This window comes from Pempheris klunzingeri, chromosome 10 (assembly GCF_042242105.1).
Source record: "Pempheris klunzingeri isolate RE-2024b chromosome 10, fPemKlu1.hap1, whole genome shotgun sequence".
NCBI lineage: Eukaryota > Metazoa > Chordata > Actinopteri > Acropomatiformes > Pempheridae > Pempheris > Pempheris klunzingeri.
In genome coordinates, this window is record NC_092021.1 from 24,594,240 (window position 1) to 24,612,557 (window position 18,318).

The window sequence follows — 18,318 nt, forward strand, 5'->3', positions numbered from 1 at the left end:
TTTGGACTGTAACAACCTTGTATTGATGTGTAGTACCTCATTTTCCCTTCGGCCTTGGCTCCTGTCAAATGAGCATTTGAACCTAAAACAAAAAAAATAAAAATAAAAATAAGAATCCTGTTCTTGCTTCGATGTGAACAAGGGAAGGGACTGCATATGAAAGTAGCACAAGAGCAGAAAAGTTATGTTTTAAAGGGAAGGCTGAAGCTGGACCTGATCTGAATACGCCCCACATGTGGCTAATGAGTGATGGACACTAGCAGGTGATAGTGTGTGACGTAGGCTCACCTGGACCCTCCCCACCATCTCAGCTGTTACTGTAGCATGCAGGTAGGACTGTGAGTCCAGGTCACTACCTGCCTCGAGCCAGTGCCAGACAGTGAGAGCATCCAGCGGCGATGATCAACACGCAGAACCTGTTTGCACGCGTCCAGGAGCTGGTAGAAGCAGAATATAAATGCATCTTTAATGCTCCTCGAGTTTGTTTGCCACCGTCTTCGATGTGAGTGTAATAAATCGTGTGGAAGCCTGCTCCCAAATCCAGAGTTTTACACATTTGTTTTTGAAGTGACATGGATGGTGTCGTGGTGTTCTCTTCAGGGTTCATACAGTAGCTCCCTGTACCCCTTCTGTGTTATTTCTTCATGCCATTTTTAACCATATTAGAGAGAGAGAAAAATTAAAACCATGCAGGTACTGATACATTTCAAAGCTCCAAACCTCAGGAATGAGAGGTCTTCTTAGACCTAGAAGTGTGCTGACAGATGTAGCGTTAATGCTCTCACCCATCTAATGGGCATCAAAGAGATTTTATGATTTAGTTACTACAAGACAATTATCAATGTAAGGAAAGAACATTTCCAGAACAGGAGTCATGTCAGCATGCTTTTCATACGCCTTTATCCACTGCTGTTTCACTGTCGTGTGTCTTGCAGGACATCGTTTGGAAATGATATAATTGGATTTTAGCGAGAGGCTTATCTCGAGGGCTTCCATTTGTAAATATCGTCAAACTAATTGAAAGAAAGAAAGCTGAAGTTTAATTTTCAGTACATTAAATCACATTCCATTAATTTAATTTCACGGCTTGTATACCTCTTCCAACTGACAAAAAAAAAGGATAACTATGCTCCATCTTATTTCATTATTGAAGGTTTTATGAAATAAAGTAACATGGAAACGTTTTTCGTTGAGTAGCAATTAAACAGGTCACCTTTTCCACACTTTCAGCTAAATCTACGTCATTGTATTCAGTTCGAGTTTCACTGAAGACTCCTGATGAATGATCTAAAAGCACTTGGGCAGGACTGCGCCGCATTTGCCGCAAAGTCTTTTGAATGCTACTTTCATGAAAGTGTAAAGCAATTCCCTGCATTTTTTTTTTTTAATCAGATAACTTCACTTGTATGCTGCCAGCTAAATACAGATTAAATATTATTATTACCGTTCAATGACACACCATGTATCTTGTGTAATTTAATATTTTTCTCAGTTTATAGGCCAGAGATCTCATTGTGCTTCAGTGATTTTGGAAAAGGAAGATGGACAAGGAGACTTCAGTTCTTATCTGCCATATACAGTAGCTTTTATTGTTGTTGTTTCAAAACTCTGGAGCAACAATTTGAAATATTTTAATACTGCCTGTGAGAGAATGATGCATTGATTAGAAGTTTGTGTGCTCTGTCATTTTACAATTGTAATGAAATAAACTGCCCTTATGCTGGTGTATGGACTGCACTGTTTGTTTTTATTTATGTTAAAAAAAACATACACACACTCGCTAGTTGTCTTTATTTCTTCATCTGTATTCGTATATATGCATGTGTCTATAAACATATCAGTCGTTTTGGGTCAGGAAATGACAAAAAATGATGAAAAATCACAATTTCTAACATAAAGATGTTCAATTTAACCGGCTAATATAGAGGAAAACCATTAAATGATTATCAAATTATCATCCTCCCACACCTCCAATAAAAAACAGGGTCGTATCACTCCGCTTCAATATAATATGATATAATATACAAAATAATTCAGTATTCTGTTAAAAGATTATTTCACACTTTTCTGTGTGAATCATGATGGTTTTATTCATATTTGGCTAATATTTGTAGTTTATCTGTAAATATGCATATGGTATTCTTCCACAAATAATAGGATGATTGATTAGTACTATTATTAGTATCATTATTATTATTTAATTGATTATAGATGAATGGTTTTGACCTTTGACTCAAATTTGTTTAGAACTTGTACTAACAGGACGGTGCGAGTGCGCATGCGCAGAAGTGACAGCTAGCTATCGCAGCGCACTTCACAACAGCCAGCTGATGCCAACCTGCTAGCGCTGTGGTTAGCGTTGTGGTTTTGTTTTCGGCGATGCGTTAACCGTCACAGCTGACTTTATTTTCTATGAGAGGGACAAAACTCAGATAAGCTCATACAAGCATGGCGGCTGTCCTTAAAAGCTGCGGGAGCTCCTCGTCTGTGTAGTTAGCTAGCTAGCTAGCTAGGCAAAGTTGATAGCACTGAGTAGCATCAACGCTAGCTAGCTAAGTTACAGCGGATTCTCACAAGCTGGCATCAAAATACCTCACCGTCAGCCATGGGGATATTATTCACAAAGCTATGGAGGCTTTTTAACCACCAAGGTAAGGACGGTGTCGCGGTATTTGTCATGAAACTGTCGAAGACACTGGAGCTAAGTGGGCTCGATGGTCAAAGAAGGCCCGCTTTGAGAGACTGGTCTGCTCCCTCCATGCGAGCCTGGGAAACAGCTGTATACACATGTTTACAGGTCTTATTTTGCCACCATAATGCTGTTATATGTTAAGTATCTATGCTCTTACTGTTAGAATAACATTAATGTGAGTGTGACATCTTTCAGCAGGTCGCTAATGTTGTGCCAACTCTGCTCATCTGCACTAATGTAGTGTTTAGATTATTTATGGGCTCGGAGCGAAGGTTAGGTGACACCAAGGCGATCCCCCGGGCTAACTGATCGGTCATTGCGAAACCTCTGCAACATGAGTCCCGTCTTATGGCCCAGTAGTGCAGCCGCTAACGTTATTGTGACTGGAGATGGCTGCACAATCAGACCACACACACACATACACACACACACACACAAGTCAGCCACATCAGCAAAGTGTTGGAGCCAGCAAGGAGAGATTGATGACTTCAGAGTGATTCACACTACCTTTGTAATCACCTTATCAGTGTACAGTCATGTCAGGAATCCAGGTAAATCCAACTGCAATTGATAGTTGGTTTGGCTTCTCTAAAACTGGCATGACTACGATTGCTACTATCCTGTTTTATCACAGATCAGGTGGGACACTCTGTCCCATGTGGTACGCTGTCAGTGAAGAAGATTGCTGTAATCTAAGCCCATTATATGGTATCTCCTGTTGATGATACGGTACTTATGGTGCAGTGACTTTTGCACACTGAACTGTGCAATGTGTGCAAAAGTGGCAGACAGATTTGGCAACAGGTTTGTTAGAGAAGTCAGTCAACAGAAAATTAATCCCGTCAAATTTTATTTATACGGCCCAAATCACAATTTTGCTCATTGCCCAATGAGCTCCCTTCAGATAAACCCTCTAACACGGAAAAATGGAAGAAACCTCTGGATGAGCAACATAGGCAAAACAAGGCAAACAAGCAATTTGAAGAAGCCACATGTGGCTCACTGACATTGTAATGTGCATGTTTCATATTACAGTCTAATCAATTTATTTAGGTAATTGCTACATTAACAAAAAAAAAAAAGGTGCTAATTGTTAGTTGCAGATCCACCCAACAGTTAATCTCCTTTTTAAATGTCTGACAAACACGACATGCTCTCTGACACACACATCGACTTAAAACTGTAATTATTTGTTGTTGCCGTCTTAGTCTGGCTAGTCGTCACCCCTCACCAACACTTTCTCGGTCAGATCACGTCACTGGAGTCTGTAAAGCTTTTATTGTAACCGCCGATCCAGCAGCAAACTCCACTTCCACACGTCTCGGGAAGGGTTACCGTGGCTGTCCCCAGCTGATCGATTCAACCCGGCGGAACAAGAGAAGTTCATTCACAGCGAGGAGGGCATGTGATTAGACATCGGAAACGTGGTTATCCATATTCCTAAGGTTAAAAAGACCTCCAAGGCAATGGTAGCATAAGCTTATTCAACATTACGCTCACGGTCTTGATCACTTCCACGTGATCTTACGTTTGCTCTGAAGCATTTAAATTTCTCTCTGTTTTCTAAAACATTTATTGTGTTCAGGCTGATGGCCAACAGGTGGGATCTATACTGTAGACAAACATGTTCTCTATTACAGTATGGACAGTTTCCAGTTCATCTAACCTCCACAACTTTTAACTAGAGTTGAATTAATAAGCCAATTTCATTATCATCTTATAATTTTCTTTAAGCAGAAATGCTCCACATCTGCAAGTTCCACCCTCTGAAATGTAAAGATGTATTGTTTTTCTTTGTCTGATAAAATAGGGAACTGACTCTCCAGCTTCTTCTGGTTGCACAAGACTGACTTGTGACTCCAGACACTAAGGACAGTGTAGTAAGCTGTGTGTTATGTCTATGCATGCATGCAGTCAGTTATGTTTGGTAAAGGTATGTTTTTACTGAAATGACGGTACTCCTTGTCCTCGCAGATGTTTTGTTTTGTTTAGGTTCATCATGGTAGAGTTGCGTAGATAAAGCCCACATTTGATCTTGTACAACTCTGTTTGCAGCTGCTTCCACTTCCTCAGCATGAGTGAGGTTTTAGCTGTACTTGTAACAGCTGTTTTCTGTCTGTATGTGGTACATACAGCAAGTTTTATGAGGTAGAAAACACCATTTGACACAGTTCACACTGGTTGTGGTTACATTTCTGTATGTTCACTGCATTTTAAGGTTAAAGGTGCTCCGATCGGGATTTTTGCGACAGATCCCTAGAAGCAGTGTGAGTCGGTGCCGATCACGGTGTCTATTTGAAGCCTTCTTTTCTTTGTATAGGATAATTTATTTCTTTAACTATTAGCCTATAAACATTATCAGGCTGGTGAGTGTTTTGTGTCATCTCATCGGCTCTTTTTGTTTGTCTTTACAGAGACCACAGATCAAACTATTTAGAATGAACATCGGCTGATGACCATCAGTCGCCGATCGATCAGAGCACTCTTTTTTTTTTTTTTTTTTTTTAAGGTGTATCCCACACAAAAAAGATGAGGCAGCTTTATACATTTTGTTGGAAGTGTGTCAATTCACAAATCGATTTACAATCCACTGAGGAAACATTATAGGGCACATCATTATGAGTCATGTCATTGTGTTAAATATATCTTTGCTGTCTGTGAAAGGCAGGCTTGAGTAAGTGCTCATTTCTTCATTCTTGCATTTGTGAATCTGTTTGACACCACTGGAAATAGGAAGTGGGCTCTTGAGCACGACAGATCATAGATTATAGGTTAAATATTGGCTGTAAGGCATAATAAAATGTAACTCTTAACCAGTCAGTCTCAATCAACAGGATGATGCTGTGATTAGTTGTATTTAAGGCTACATCTGTTATTGTGCGTTGGCCAAACCTCCGTCAAACTTCCCTCATTGCTAAGAGCTGGCTGGGCAAAGCTTTTGTCAGATTAGGCTCTCTTGACAATAGCTTTGTGTGTTTCCAACTTCCCAACACACTTTGGGCCTTCCTGGATGAGTGTGTCGGCAGAAGCAGCTGCAGAATGAATTCTAAATATTCCAGCCTGTGCAAACAGAACAAATAACAGCCCTACAACACCTTAGTTATGAGCAAAATGGTTTGTATGGCTCTACTTATCTGAAAAAAAGGTTACGCTTACCTACTATGACACTTAAAACGTTGCCAAAAATCTGTTTAAAAACCACCACATTAATCTTGATTTTATTATAGATATAAGAATATGCAACATTAAGCTCGCTGCCTGAAAAACTAATTAAGAGTTTTAGACAGTCTGCTAAAGTCATTTTTAGAGCCGTTGCCTTCTAAGCTCTTATCAGAGACTAAATGCATCCCTAGTGCACGTACCTGTGTGTGTTTGTTGTGTGATACCAGACCAGACATGAAGATAAATCTGATAAGCAGCCATAGGTCAAAACGTGTAGGAACAGAAAGGTGTAGGCAAAATTTTGGGCTTGTTCTCTTTCTGTCATGCACTAGTTTCTTTTGATTAATCATTTGGCCACAACTAATAACACCAATCTTTGCTCTGTCCTCTGTGCTGCCACATGCCCCTGTGCTTACTATAAGACCTCTTACTATTGCCTTTTCACTTTTGGTATATCAACAGCAAGATAGCAATTCATCTTAGTTGTTAAAAGTCTTTTTCATGGTTAAAGCCTATGAAAGAAAGAAAGAGCGAGAGAGTAACTGTGTATGCCATCTCCACAGATGCTGCTGGGTTCAGCCTGATTGTACAAGGTTGCTTAAGGCCACCCACTAACTCATCTGTAGCTGTGAAAGTACACTGTTCACAGCACCACAATGTCTCAGTTATGCTAGATGTGAGAAGCTGTACAATTTGGTACTGAAGGGTAGCGCTGAATACAAAAAGGGCTGTTGTTAGAATCGCTCAGTTCAGTTCCACGTTAAAAGACATCTTCGAAACAGATTACTTGGCTGGGGTTAGATGGGAGTTATAGATCAGTCAGTCACCAGAGCTTTTGCCCACATATTGATGTCACTGTTAGCTCTGAGTATCCTTTGTAAGTGTCTTTTATTGCCTTTCAGAACACAAAGTTATTATTGTGGGCCTGGACAATGCTGGCAAGACCACGATTCTTTACCAGTTGTAAGTATTTCATCAAGCTTCTTTATATGTCCACACAGTTTTATCCACACAGATAATATGCAATAAGGGTTTTTGTTCTGTTTTGCATGTTATAGTTCAATGAATGAAGTGGTGCACACCTCTCCTACGATCGGGAGCAACGTGGAGGAGATTGTGGTCAACAACACCCATTTCCTGATGTGGGACATTGGGGGCCAGGAGTCCCTTAGGTCATCGTGGAACACCTACTACACAAACACAGAGGTAATGTTGGCTCTGCCCTACTGAAATAGGTAGAAGTGTTTGAACTACAGCGAGACCGGTAAAACCAGTCATGATTTTTCCACAGTAATAGTTAAATACTGCAGAAAATGAATGAACTCCCCTTCATAATGCAGTCTGTTAAAGCTGAGATGCAGTATTATTTTATTAACTGTCCGTTATCTCTCTCCTCCTTCTCTTGAGTAGTTTGTCATTGTGGTGGTCGACAGCACAGACAGAGAAAGGATCACAGTGACCAAAGAGGAACTCTGCAGAATGCTCGCACACGAAGTTAGTATCATGAAAACTGATGATGATTGTGGAAAACTTGTGTATTTCATTTAACTGTCTGCGGTTTATTTCACTGTTATCAAAAGCTTAACAGCCATAAATCAGTTAATCATCTGTTACAGACAGATGGTGGTGTCATGTAATGTAAAACGGAAAATGGCTGATTTATCTTAAACTAAAGCTACAAACAAGTTAAATTGAACTGAAAAATTGTGTATTTTTCACACATAATGTAAATTCCTCAATTATGCATGTGAATATACCTCAATTTTTTTTTTTAGTCATAGAAATCAAAGTTATTTGCCGTGAGATCCGTTCATCCATTATCAATCCAACGTATCCCTAGAGGGTTGCAGGGGGAGCGGGCTTGAGCCAATCACAGCTAAGATTGGCCTAGAGATGGAGTACACCCTGTACTGGGCCGACATACAGAGATAAACATTCACGCTCACATTCACACCTGTTTATATGTTCATTTCACACAGATACAAAAGACATGAAAGAAATATAGGTGAGAGTGTCGTAGAAACCTGTAATAGCTTTTATAAAAAACACACCCAAAAGATAAAATGGAAAGAAGATCAGCAACATATTTTAAACTCTAGAGTTAAAATGCACATGTGTAGAAGTGTACAGCTAAAAATACAGTGACGCAGGAGTGGTTGCATATTTAGACTCACTAGTAAACCTAATCGTTTTCCATTAAATGCTGATGTGATTTTGTGACCTCTCATGCTTAATGTTTGTCCTAGAAAGAATCTACTATATTTTCTCTCTCTCGATGTCTCTGATCTGCCCTTCAGGATTTAAGGAAGGCAGGACTGTTGATCTTTGCCAACAAGCAGGATGTGAAAGGTTGCATGTCTGTGGCCGAGATCTCCCAGAGCCTTCAGCTTACCTCTGTCAAAGATCACCAGTGGCACATCCAGGCCTGCTGCGCCCTCACTGGGGAGGGGTGAGAACTGCATGTAGCACTCACTCTCGTTTTAGAAGACTTTAACAGTGTCACTTACTTTTATGTAGAAAAAGTGGCCCTGCCAGTTTTGTTCCAACACGTTCTCTTAATGCCTGTCTGACTGCATTCCTCTCCCTCTCTCTTCCACATCCCCATTCCTCCACCACACTCCCAATGTCTTGTTTACTCCCAGGCTGTGCCAGGGTCTTGAGTGGATGATGTCACGGCTGCGCGTGAGATGATGACCTTTGACTTTGATCAAGAGACGCCCGTGCTCCTTGTTTTCTCTGCCTCCAGACATGAGCCTGAAATGAGGATGGGGGGGGGGGTGAGGCCGGTTGATGGATGGCCCTCTCCTCTTTCCTGTAATGTTGACGTGGGCAGACCGCTGCCAGGACTTAATATTATCTTCTGTGATAATTTATTTTACAAAAGACGTTCGAACTCGGAACAAAAAAAAAAATGTGACCTTTTCAAAAGGACATCGGACGACAAAAGAGACTCAAATTATTTAAACTGAAATTTCTGCACGTTTTTTCCTTTCAGCAAAACACAGAGGTCAGCAAAGCGTCTGACTCGGACCTGTACATGGACTTATTCTTCAGCTGTGTGTGAGTCTAGCCCACGGTGGCCTTGCAGTATTGCCGGACTGACTGTGGCGGTTTTTATTGCCCCCCCTGTGTGTACAGTCCAGTATTTCCTTTTAACGTGGTGCCTGCAGCAGAATGTTCAAGCAATGATGGTTGATGGTGACTGAAACATGCAGAAAGGAGGGTAAAATCACAATATGCCCTCTTCCTTTCAGTCCCTATGAATAATCAGTGAAATAAAGTGTTTTTATCTGTTTCAGGTGAATTGCAGTGTCTTAAATGAGTATTTCTTTCAGGTGACTCAACAGATGCCTCTTGTCTTCTGTGTGGTTTACTCTTTTCTAGGTGTAAGACTTATCTTATATTTAGTTTTGTCTTGGTAACTTCAGTTATTCTTGTTTTAGACCTTTTTGGAGTAAGTGAACTCCCCTGATGCTTTTCAGGTAGCGTGATGAGCAACAACAGGAGTCGAGTAGAGAGGAGAGAGAGCCGGAGAGTAAGGCAGCAGATGGGTTCAGGGAGAGAAGAAGAGGTCCAAAATGTGAGCAGTGAGTGGTTATGAACAGAAGATAATACGTCAGGACAGTAAGAAGTTTAAGTTCAAATCAAATGGTGACACAAAAACTATTCCACTCATTTATGGTGCCTCCACTTCCTCATAGGCTTGACTTGACTTTAGAATGATGACTCATTGTCTCACATGCTTTGGTATTGTGATGATCCTTTGGCTATGGTTTATTTAAATTTGCCGCATGTAGCAGCTGGGCCATGAACAGCTTTAAACGTAGTCCTATTTATGTTCGGTCTCAGTGTTTTTATACCATGTGTTAACTACCAGTCTGAATTTAGAGCAGCATGCGTTGTGAGGCAGTCGGCTACATCTGACTGATAATCCTCCAGGTTTTGATGCCAGTTTAGGAAGCCAGCGAGTGTCTGATAAAATAATGCACACTTAGAAAGTTATTAAACATTAAGATGCCAGAAAGCTTCCCCAGCAGCAGAGACAGAGATTTTCACTTTTGGCAGCTGTAGGAATTTACCACAGTAACATACTATTACAGGTGATGTTACAGGTGCCACAACGATTATGGATTTGTTTCTATGGGGTCTTTCTGGTTCCATCTGGTCACAAGTGTCTGTCATCACCATCTCCACTGCTACCCTTAGCTAACAGCACTAGCATTCATGACAGAACGTAATTCCTGTGACACACACAAGGTGCCACTAGTTGCAATACAGCCACTAACTCCTAACCTGACAGATGCTTGTTAGCGGGGCAGTTTCACGCAGTAGCAGGGTTTTTTTTATTATACTGCAGGTTGTTGAAAGTCGAAGTATTGAAATGGTTTTAAAATGCTTTTCATGGCGTGCTCAGGGGTCACATAAAAATGCTTCTGAGGGCCGCCACTGGCCCACGGTCCTCACTTTGAGCATCACTATTGGAGTTAACTGTCATTAGACCTGCTGTGTACAGTGACACTGTTTAACAGGAGATGTGATTTGGTTATAGTTAATAATTACGCAGTGAAATAGATCTGATTATTGGAGGTTTGGCAGATAATTTATAATTTTCAAATGCGTTCCAAACACACTGGATCTGCGTATACGCTTGTCTCCTGTTTGAAATGATTGTGTCCTGCATTATTATAAACTATGATGAGCTGGTCGTGGGCTGCATCTCCCACCAACCTTGCAGCTTTCGTGCTTGACTTCACTGTAGTTGCCGGCGTAGTTTCTGTGGCTGCTACGACATACAGTATAATACGGTTTTCGAGTTTGCTGTCTGTTGTTGTGTAAAACGTATAACTTTCATTCAATTGAATACAAAAATGGGAAATGTCGCCCAGCATTTAGTATGAAATATAAAGACAACACCCAGCTCAGACGGACTTCCAGCCTCCTTGACAGCAATGTTCTCTAAATACCTTTTAATCTTGAGCAGCCAGTTTAAGTTGAATCAAATGAGTGAAAAGGTGTTTTAGCCTCCTGTAGTTCAATGGTTCAGTGCTAAAGTTACTAAAAGTACTCAAACAATGGATCTTATTGACAAAGGAGGAGATATTTTAGTGCAGTCCTTATGTGTGAAGATCATTTACTCACTAGGACAACTGAGCCAACTCCATCTGCTTATCTGTGTTAGAAGCATTTTATTAAATGTTGTGGATTCTTTCCCTTTTCTCCCTCCTACTTAAAATTGCAGTCATGTACATGTGATGTACATGTTTTAACAGGTGCGTATATCAGTTATGTCATTGTTCCCTAAAACTATATTCAGTTTAAAAAACAACAGACTTTTCACACTCTGATCTGTGAATAACTTTCAGTCAAAATGTTTTATATGTAGATGTTTTTATGTTTCAGTGTGAGCAGACATTTCAGGCACTGAAGCAGGTAAGTCAAACCCAAATAATACCCTGTCGACACAAAAGTTTTATTGTTTATAGTAGTTCACTGAGATACAACACCTCCGTTTGCCACCAACCATCAGTGCAGGGCAGGAGACCTATGTGGCCTCAGTTTATTTTGGGAAATGTGTGCAGACACTATAATATAATCGCCCCAAAGATGTGACTGGAGAGTTAAGTCCTTTGATCGACGTCCTGTTTGCACATGTCTGATTTATGTTGAGAGCAATGACGGTATGTTGAACAGTATTTGTTGCTCAGTCAACAACAATCATTCCACCTCTTGCGTACCGGCACTGACTAACCCAAGACATCACCTGCTTCTTATAGAACCACAAAGGTCAGTGCAGATGTTCGTGTTTGTCTGGGTATCTGCCCGATTGAAAGTATTTCTATGGTTTCATTTGAGGCCTCTTACCTCAGTTGCATTCTTTTTTTTTTTTTTCAAGGTGTTGGAAGGCAAAGATTGACAGTTGGCCGTGTTTTTGTTTTGGTTGTCTGTCCTGCAGCTGTTGGGTTCTGGTCTCATTGGTCATCAGTCATTTTTTCCAGTGACTAAGCATCATGTAGCCCCTCCCCGGGTGTCCTTGGCATTGGGAAGTCACAGTTGCTGACTGCTAGAATCATTAAAGTCTGTGATACCCTGTTTGATCTCAAAATATAATACCAGAATTTTTCCAGAACCTGAAAAATCCTCTCTACCCGTCACAAAGGGGTCAGTCACTCAGTGTTTCTAGCTGTGCGAATAGTTTTGGGTCTATATGCCGAGGTTTTGAGATATCCGTCAATGCAATAAAGATAAATGCAATTTCATTTGTGGCATTGAAAATCACAATCGCAATGAAACTAATCCACCGAACAAGCAATCGACAGTTTTCAAAGGGAAGAAATCTTCACTAAAAAGTAGCTCCGATGAAAACAGTTGACAGTGAGGTCTGGATAATCCAGAGATTATGGAGGGGCATTGATTTTGGAAGAACGTGCTGCTGTAAAACACTTTCAATTTATTTGCAATGCAGCTGCCACAAACAAAAAACAAATTTTCCTCCTCTATATTTAAGTCAAGTCAGAAATATTGAAGATGGATAACTCAAAAGTTGAGCTCTTGATACTGAAACCTTAATGTCAGATACTGAATGCCTGCCTGTGTTTAGATAAAGTGGAAAGACCAGTCTTAAAGACCAATTTAGTAATCATTTAATAATCGAATTTTTAAATTATATATTGAAATGTCTGTAATTTAGGTTTATTCACCCTTTAAAGTGTGACTACTTTTTCAGTTTTGCAGATTAAATGGGATGTTGCTAATGAGGACCAACCAGCAGTCATCGGTGCATCACAGAATGGAGCCCTATAACCACTCTCCAGAGAGAGAGAGAGAGAGAGAGAGAGAGAGAGAGAGAGAGAGAGAGACACTCAGCTGCTGCTGTCCATCTTGGTCCCTGGGTAGCACCCTGCTCCTGGCACAAAGAGTGAGAGCACAGATATTACATACCAGAGAGATAGAGGCACATCATTTGAAGAAAGGAAATGTGCATATGGCACATTTTTCATTCTTTGTCCTGTTTTGTGTCACAACATCTACATATTTTCCATTTAGTTTCTTTCAAAAATTGCAATTAAATCAAATCATAGCTGCCGCTGGACCTCAGTGGCATGGTCTATGTTATCTAGAAATAGTTCTTGGTGTATTTTTAAATCTCAAATACTTTTTATGCACTCAGATCATGTAAAGCTCAAGTGGCAGTCTGCTCCACCGCTTTAAAAATGTGAAATTGTTTTACCTGAGTAGCAGCTTCTTGTCCTGTGAAACGCTGAATGGAATTTGTCTAGTCTGTTTATAACAAGGAAGGAATATATATATATAAATACATATACATATATATATATAGAACTGCTTCTAGAGCTGACCTGTTGGTCGTAAAGTTTGAAGGTTTGAAGGGAACAAGGTTGAATTTAATTTCCGTTAGCATGTGAGGCTAAAACCACGACAAATGTATGCACAGTGCATCAGTACTTCTGTCCCCGGTGGTCGAAGATGTATCATGTCAGATGTCCTCCTTTTCATTCCAAAGCAAATGTCAAAGCCTGCACAGGGTGATTCATCATTCGTTTACAGGCTTTGTCCTCAGTCCAAAGGGCATTGGTGGTCTATCAGACTTGGATCTTTTTTCAGACACAGTCAGATTTTGGAATACTAATTTGTGGTTCATGTTCATATAGTTGTTTCTTATTTTCTGTCTCGCAGCTCCTCAGTTTGATGCTGACCTGATTCTTGACAGGACCTAGCCAGCTCAGGGTCAGTTAACCGATGACCTCAACAGATCTGGCACTCACAGAACTGCCGGGCCTTCAGCCAGTCATCTACTCACAGACTCATATCCTTACACATGGGCAGACATATTTCCAAACCTCTCACACACACACACAAAAAAAGACATGCATTTGCCAACATTACAGCTACCACACAGACATTCCCACAGTGGTACTGTTGTCGTCGGGGTCTACTTTTGTTTTCTTGAGACCCCACACCACCCGTGCCCCGCTGCCTTCCTCATAACTGTACCGCTGATGCATTAGCCTCAACAGGTGCTCTTTTCTGAAAGGATCACTTAGATATATTTAGATTTGGAAACCTGAGAGCGCCGGCCTGTGATTGGCTGTGTCGGCCACATGATAACCTGGGTAGAAACCGCAGCTGTGTGCTGTCGCCCAGCGTTTCTCTGGAGGGAAGCTGGGGAAGCTTTGGCGGCTTGGGAGACCATTAAACTTTACTATAACTGGTAAGCAAAGAAAAGGAGAAAAAAAGCACAAATATCCATATTTTCTACACCCTGCATGGCTTTCCCTCTGCTTGGATGTCCATCATTTCCATCCTCTGCTGCCATCTGGATCCAGGACAGCTGATTGAGGAATAAGGAGTATAAAGGCTCTGCTTCACACTGAAGGACTTACCAAACAATCCAGAACTGCAAGACTCAAGCAAGATCAGACCAGGCCTTCCTTTGGATGTATCTGAAATTTCGGCAGCAGTCTGCCCATTTTATCTTCTCTCCAAAATCTCAGCACCTGTGTGGCTATTTTGTCCTTCTACCTCAACTGTTGCACCTATTTCCTGTGTTGTTTTACAAAGAAGATTATCATATTTTAATGTAAAGAAAGGGCAATGAAGTGCTAAAAAAAGGTAGTTAGTATGCCAACCTATATTTAACCTGCAGCCTCAGAAGGCATTGCATCTCTGTTTGCTAAACGGAGTCAACCAATCAGGCTGTGGCATTAGCTTACATGTCAAATAGCTGAAGCACTGTTGGGCAGCTGTCGCCAACCTTCATCTAGGAGGCACCGTTCTTTGAGCCGTGTTGTGGCAAGTGAGGGAGGAGGGGTGGTTGTCACTCATTCAAAGGCAGAGGCCTATTATAATCCACTCAGTGTTTCACCCTCCTAATCTGCAATTCTCCCTTGTGTAATTATTGTCTTGACACTTGCTTGTGAGGTGTTTCACACATTTTTATTACTTTGTTTAGGCTTGGGGCAAATCACACAGTCGGACTATAAGTTTGAGGCCCTAGTGGATGGCAAGTGAGGCTTCCTTACTGTCAGAAAATACTGCAGGAGTCTTTTGCTGGTATGACATGCACTTTGGTTGAACATCAATATGTTGATATTATATTTTTGCAGCATGTGTTTGCTTTTTATTATTCCCATTTTGAAAAGGGTAATAGGGTTCAACGGGGGGATGGCTGGCAGCATCCTAAAATGTTGCCGGTACCGTTGTCTTTTGGTCTCTTTAAGCCCCAGAAAATGCTGTTTGAAACTGTGATTTGATGCTTCTGATAGAACATTTGATTTCACTCTCATGTTGTATGCTTCCCCTTTCAGCTTATGAGGCTATACCTCATGCATTCAGAGTTTAAATAATGAATGTAAACTGTCATCTGTGTTTTGTGTAGAACCTCTAAAACCGTCCCATAATGACGGAAGTTGTGGAGGAATATGAGGAATATGAGGAGGAGGAGGAGGAGGTTGTGGACGAGGTAAGTGAACGTCTGCTCACGGAGTTAAATAAATGACTTTCATTACTGTACTTAGTTAGGTTTACTTGTTTCCAGCGTAAATAAGATAAAACCTGAGAGATGGTTTCCTTTGGTTTAAGAGACTGAGGTTATTGACTGAATCTGCAGGTCCAGTTGCAGGCCCTATGAATAGTTAAGTTAGTGACTCCCTCCTGTCAGCAGTTCATGGAAGCAGTCGCTCCTGTCTGCTGGTGGATTCTATTTCAGACGAACACCTTCTGATTGGTTTTACGTCCTGGAACAGCCAACTATAAATCAAAACTATTTCACACTGGAATATTTTACTGGGACATTTTCTGTTGTCCTGGAAAGGTATAGATACCTTTACCAGAGGCCTTGCCTTATGGCAGACGGCCCCACAGCGTTATAAATAGACTGTTGTGTGGTAATTATTACACAACTACCAGATGTGAGATAAAGTCATTTCCACAAATTCCTGCAGATGACTTAACAACATTCATTTAATGGCATTTTTGTGCCCATGCACGCATTTTGCAATGCTGCAGTGGTACCCAAATTACGACTGTATCCATCCCGTATAGCTCAGTTAGTCCCAAATTTGAACTACAAACAACTTGTACCAGTTTCTGGAAGTTACTGTTGTGTCTTTTGTTTCAAATGAGCAGCTGAAATTCATCACATTTCACCCTAATCATATATTTTGGTTGTTCATCACCAGTCCAGTCATACGTGTCTCCAGATAGTGTGATCAAACCTCATATCCCCAAGATTCCACAATGTTTTATGCTGCATTTTGTGTTTGAATTATTGTGTTGCTGACGGTCTCCAATGTGTCCAATGGAAGAGTGAAAACAGAAGGCTAACAGCTTAATCCCATATTTCCTGGTGAAATAGGATTAAAGCTTGCCTCGTATTTGTTTAGATCTAATATTACTGATATCTTATAGGGGAGTCTGAATGATTGCTTTTTGGCTTTTGCAATATTACCTGATTACACCAAGCAATCAGTTGTTATCATTTAGCTCCCGTATAACATATCAGCTGTTTCAAATAGATTTACCATCTTTACTGCAAAGATGTAAATCATTTGGGAGGCGGGACAGGTGGCTACCCACAACCTCAATACACTCTGATTTCACTAGCACTTTCATCTACACTGTGGAGAAAAGTTGCATTGTATTGAGTCAAAAGTAAGTTGGCTTCTTCTTTAATCTACAGAATGGGGAGAAACATAGTGCTGTTCAGGTCGTTTATGAAAACAAGAATGTAGTAAAAAGAGTTTAGTTGTTATTTTAAGGTTTACGTCTTATAAAGCATCACCATTGTGAGGAATTTCTTAATATTAATTTAAAAAATGACCTAACTCCTCAGGTCATTAAGGGGGTGGAGTGTAGAGTTCTGTCTGGCATTCAGACAAATTTAGAAGTGGACATCTACGGCACATTGGCAGAGAGATGGAGTGGAGAGAGAAGTAAAGGGAGGGTGGTGGTGGTGGTGGTGTTGGGGGGTGGTGGGGGGAGGGTTGCAAATGAGATGAGCCACTGTGCTGTAAATCACACTGCTATAGCCTGGAGCGCTTTAACGTCACAGCGCTAGAAATTAGCTTAGGAAAGGTGGATGCATGGAAAAGCTGTCTGACGGGTGGTTTGCGGTGGATGTGTAATACGGTGTTTCATCTACACCTATGGTTCTCCCCTGTCTGCTAGGTTCAGACATTGAAGCCTCTTACATATATTGATAAAGATGATTGAGATGTTCTTTCTCTCAGCTCTGGTTATTCCTATTTGTGGAGGATTGGTAGTTGTTAGTTAGAGTCACTTGTCTCAAAGTGTCAAACCTTATTTGACTGAAAATGTTTCACTGTGATACGTCCTAAGAAGTAGAGGGAAGTGTAACTCAGGCAGACTGTAAGCTAGACGGGCTATTCATGGAACAGTACGCTATATGTGAGAATGCGTTCAGTTACTGCAGTCCGAGGAACTTTACAGGAAAATAGGTTTTTCCTTTAAATTGGTGGATTTCATTTTCCCAAACTACAAAAACTTTTTCCTCTCTTACTTCGAGTGATATCTAACATGCAGAAACGTTTGAGTATAAATCCATATTTTGGCTCTGAGATTTCTGCCTCCACTTATGTACAGTGAGTCAAGTAAAAAAACAGCGACGATGCTTAAACAGCATAATTGTTACTCTGGTTAATCCAGAGAAGCAAAAAGCAAACAGTTTTTTCACGAGACTGCTTCTTCAGAAAAAAATAGGTTCTAAGACTACTGTTTACAGTATGTTCTGTGGATTATTTAGAATAACTAGAACTAAATGTGAGCAAATCTATCTACATGGCTTGATGTTATTACCAGAAGTAAGTGAGAAAGCCTTTTTTGTGAGGTCCTTTTAAAGCTTTTTAGAGTTGTGTGTGAACAGACAAGGGGATTAAAAAGCTGTCTAAACAGTTTGTAACCAGCTGTGTGCTGTAGCAACTGATAACAGTGGTCTATGAAATACAAATATAAGAATAGATATTGTTATCATGTGAGAGCCTGGTGTTTATAGACTTGGTTAAAGAGTTCAGGCTCACGTAACATAGAGGATATTAATACTTCTCTTTCCTCTGTAGAATATAGACTTCATTAGACCGCAGTCACAATTACAGTAAATTCACCTTTGAGGATTATTTCAGTGACGCTATTTGAGAGGAGAAGGAATCAGTTTATTACACGTTAGGAGAAAGATCCCAGATGAAGTGTTTGACAGGACAGCTACTAATACAGGAAGTGTTGTGGCAGTAATTGATGAGCCCCAGAGCTGTGGAAAAATCACCCTCAATCCAATAAAAATGCTGTGCTGTTTCTCCCATAACTTGTTCTGGCAGTTTTGAAACCCCAGAGTATGTCCTATATTTGTAATATGTTGAGCAGATTACAACGACGACTGTCACTGAGCAAAAGAGTCAGTTCTTTCAGGTAAAGCACCTCCTCCCAAGGGTCAA

At 40.6% G+C, this 18,318-nt stretch overlaps 2 protein-coding genes across 3 annotated transcripts in view; both read left to right on the plus strand.

Annotated features, from left to right (window-relative positions):
* Positions 1-2,321: 2,321 nt before the first annotated feature.
* Positions 2,322-9,158, plus strand: arl5a (ADP-ribosylation factor-like 5A). Its single transcript, XM_070837786.1, has 6 exons — positions 2,322-2,651; positions 6,757-6,817; positions 6,913-7,060; positions 7,265-7,348; positions 8,152-8,303; positions 8,497-9,158. The coding sequence occupies exons 1-6, from the start codon at positions 2,606-2,608 to the stop codon at positions 8,543-8,545; spliced, it is 540 nt and encodes a 179-aa protein (XP_070693887.1). The 5' UTR covers positions 2,322-2,605; the 3' UTR covers positions 8,546-9,158.
* A 4,873-nt stretch (positions 9,159-14,031) lies between these two features.
* The window catches only part of neb (nebulin), a 58,338-nt gene continuing 54,051 nt past the window's right edge, over positions 14,032-18,318 (plus strand). Inside the window, exons 1-4 of one of the 2 annotated variants that reach the window (XM_070837722.1) lie at positions 14,032-14,081; positions 14,823-14,923; positions 15,249-15,332; positions 18,248-18,292. In XM_070837722.1, the coding sequence (XP_070693823.1) occupies positions 15,270-15,332; positions 18,248-18,292 (108 nt within the window). In that variant the 5' untranslated portion in view covers positions 14,032-14,081; positions 14,823-14,923; positions 15,249-15,269. The remainder of the gene's footprint in view (positions 14,082-14,822; positions 14,924-15,248; positions 15,333-18,247; positions 18,293-18,318) is intronic. The other variant, XM_070837723.1, reaches the window with a different exon arrangement.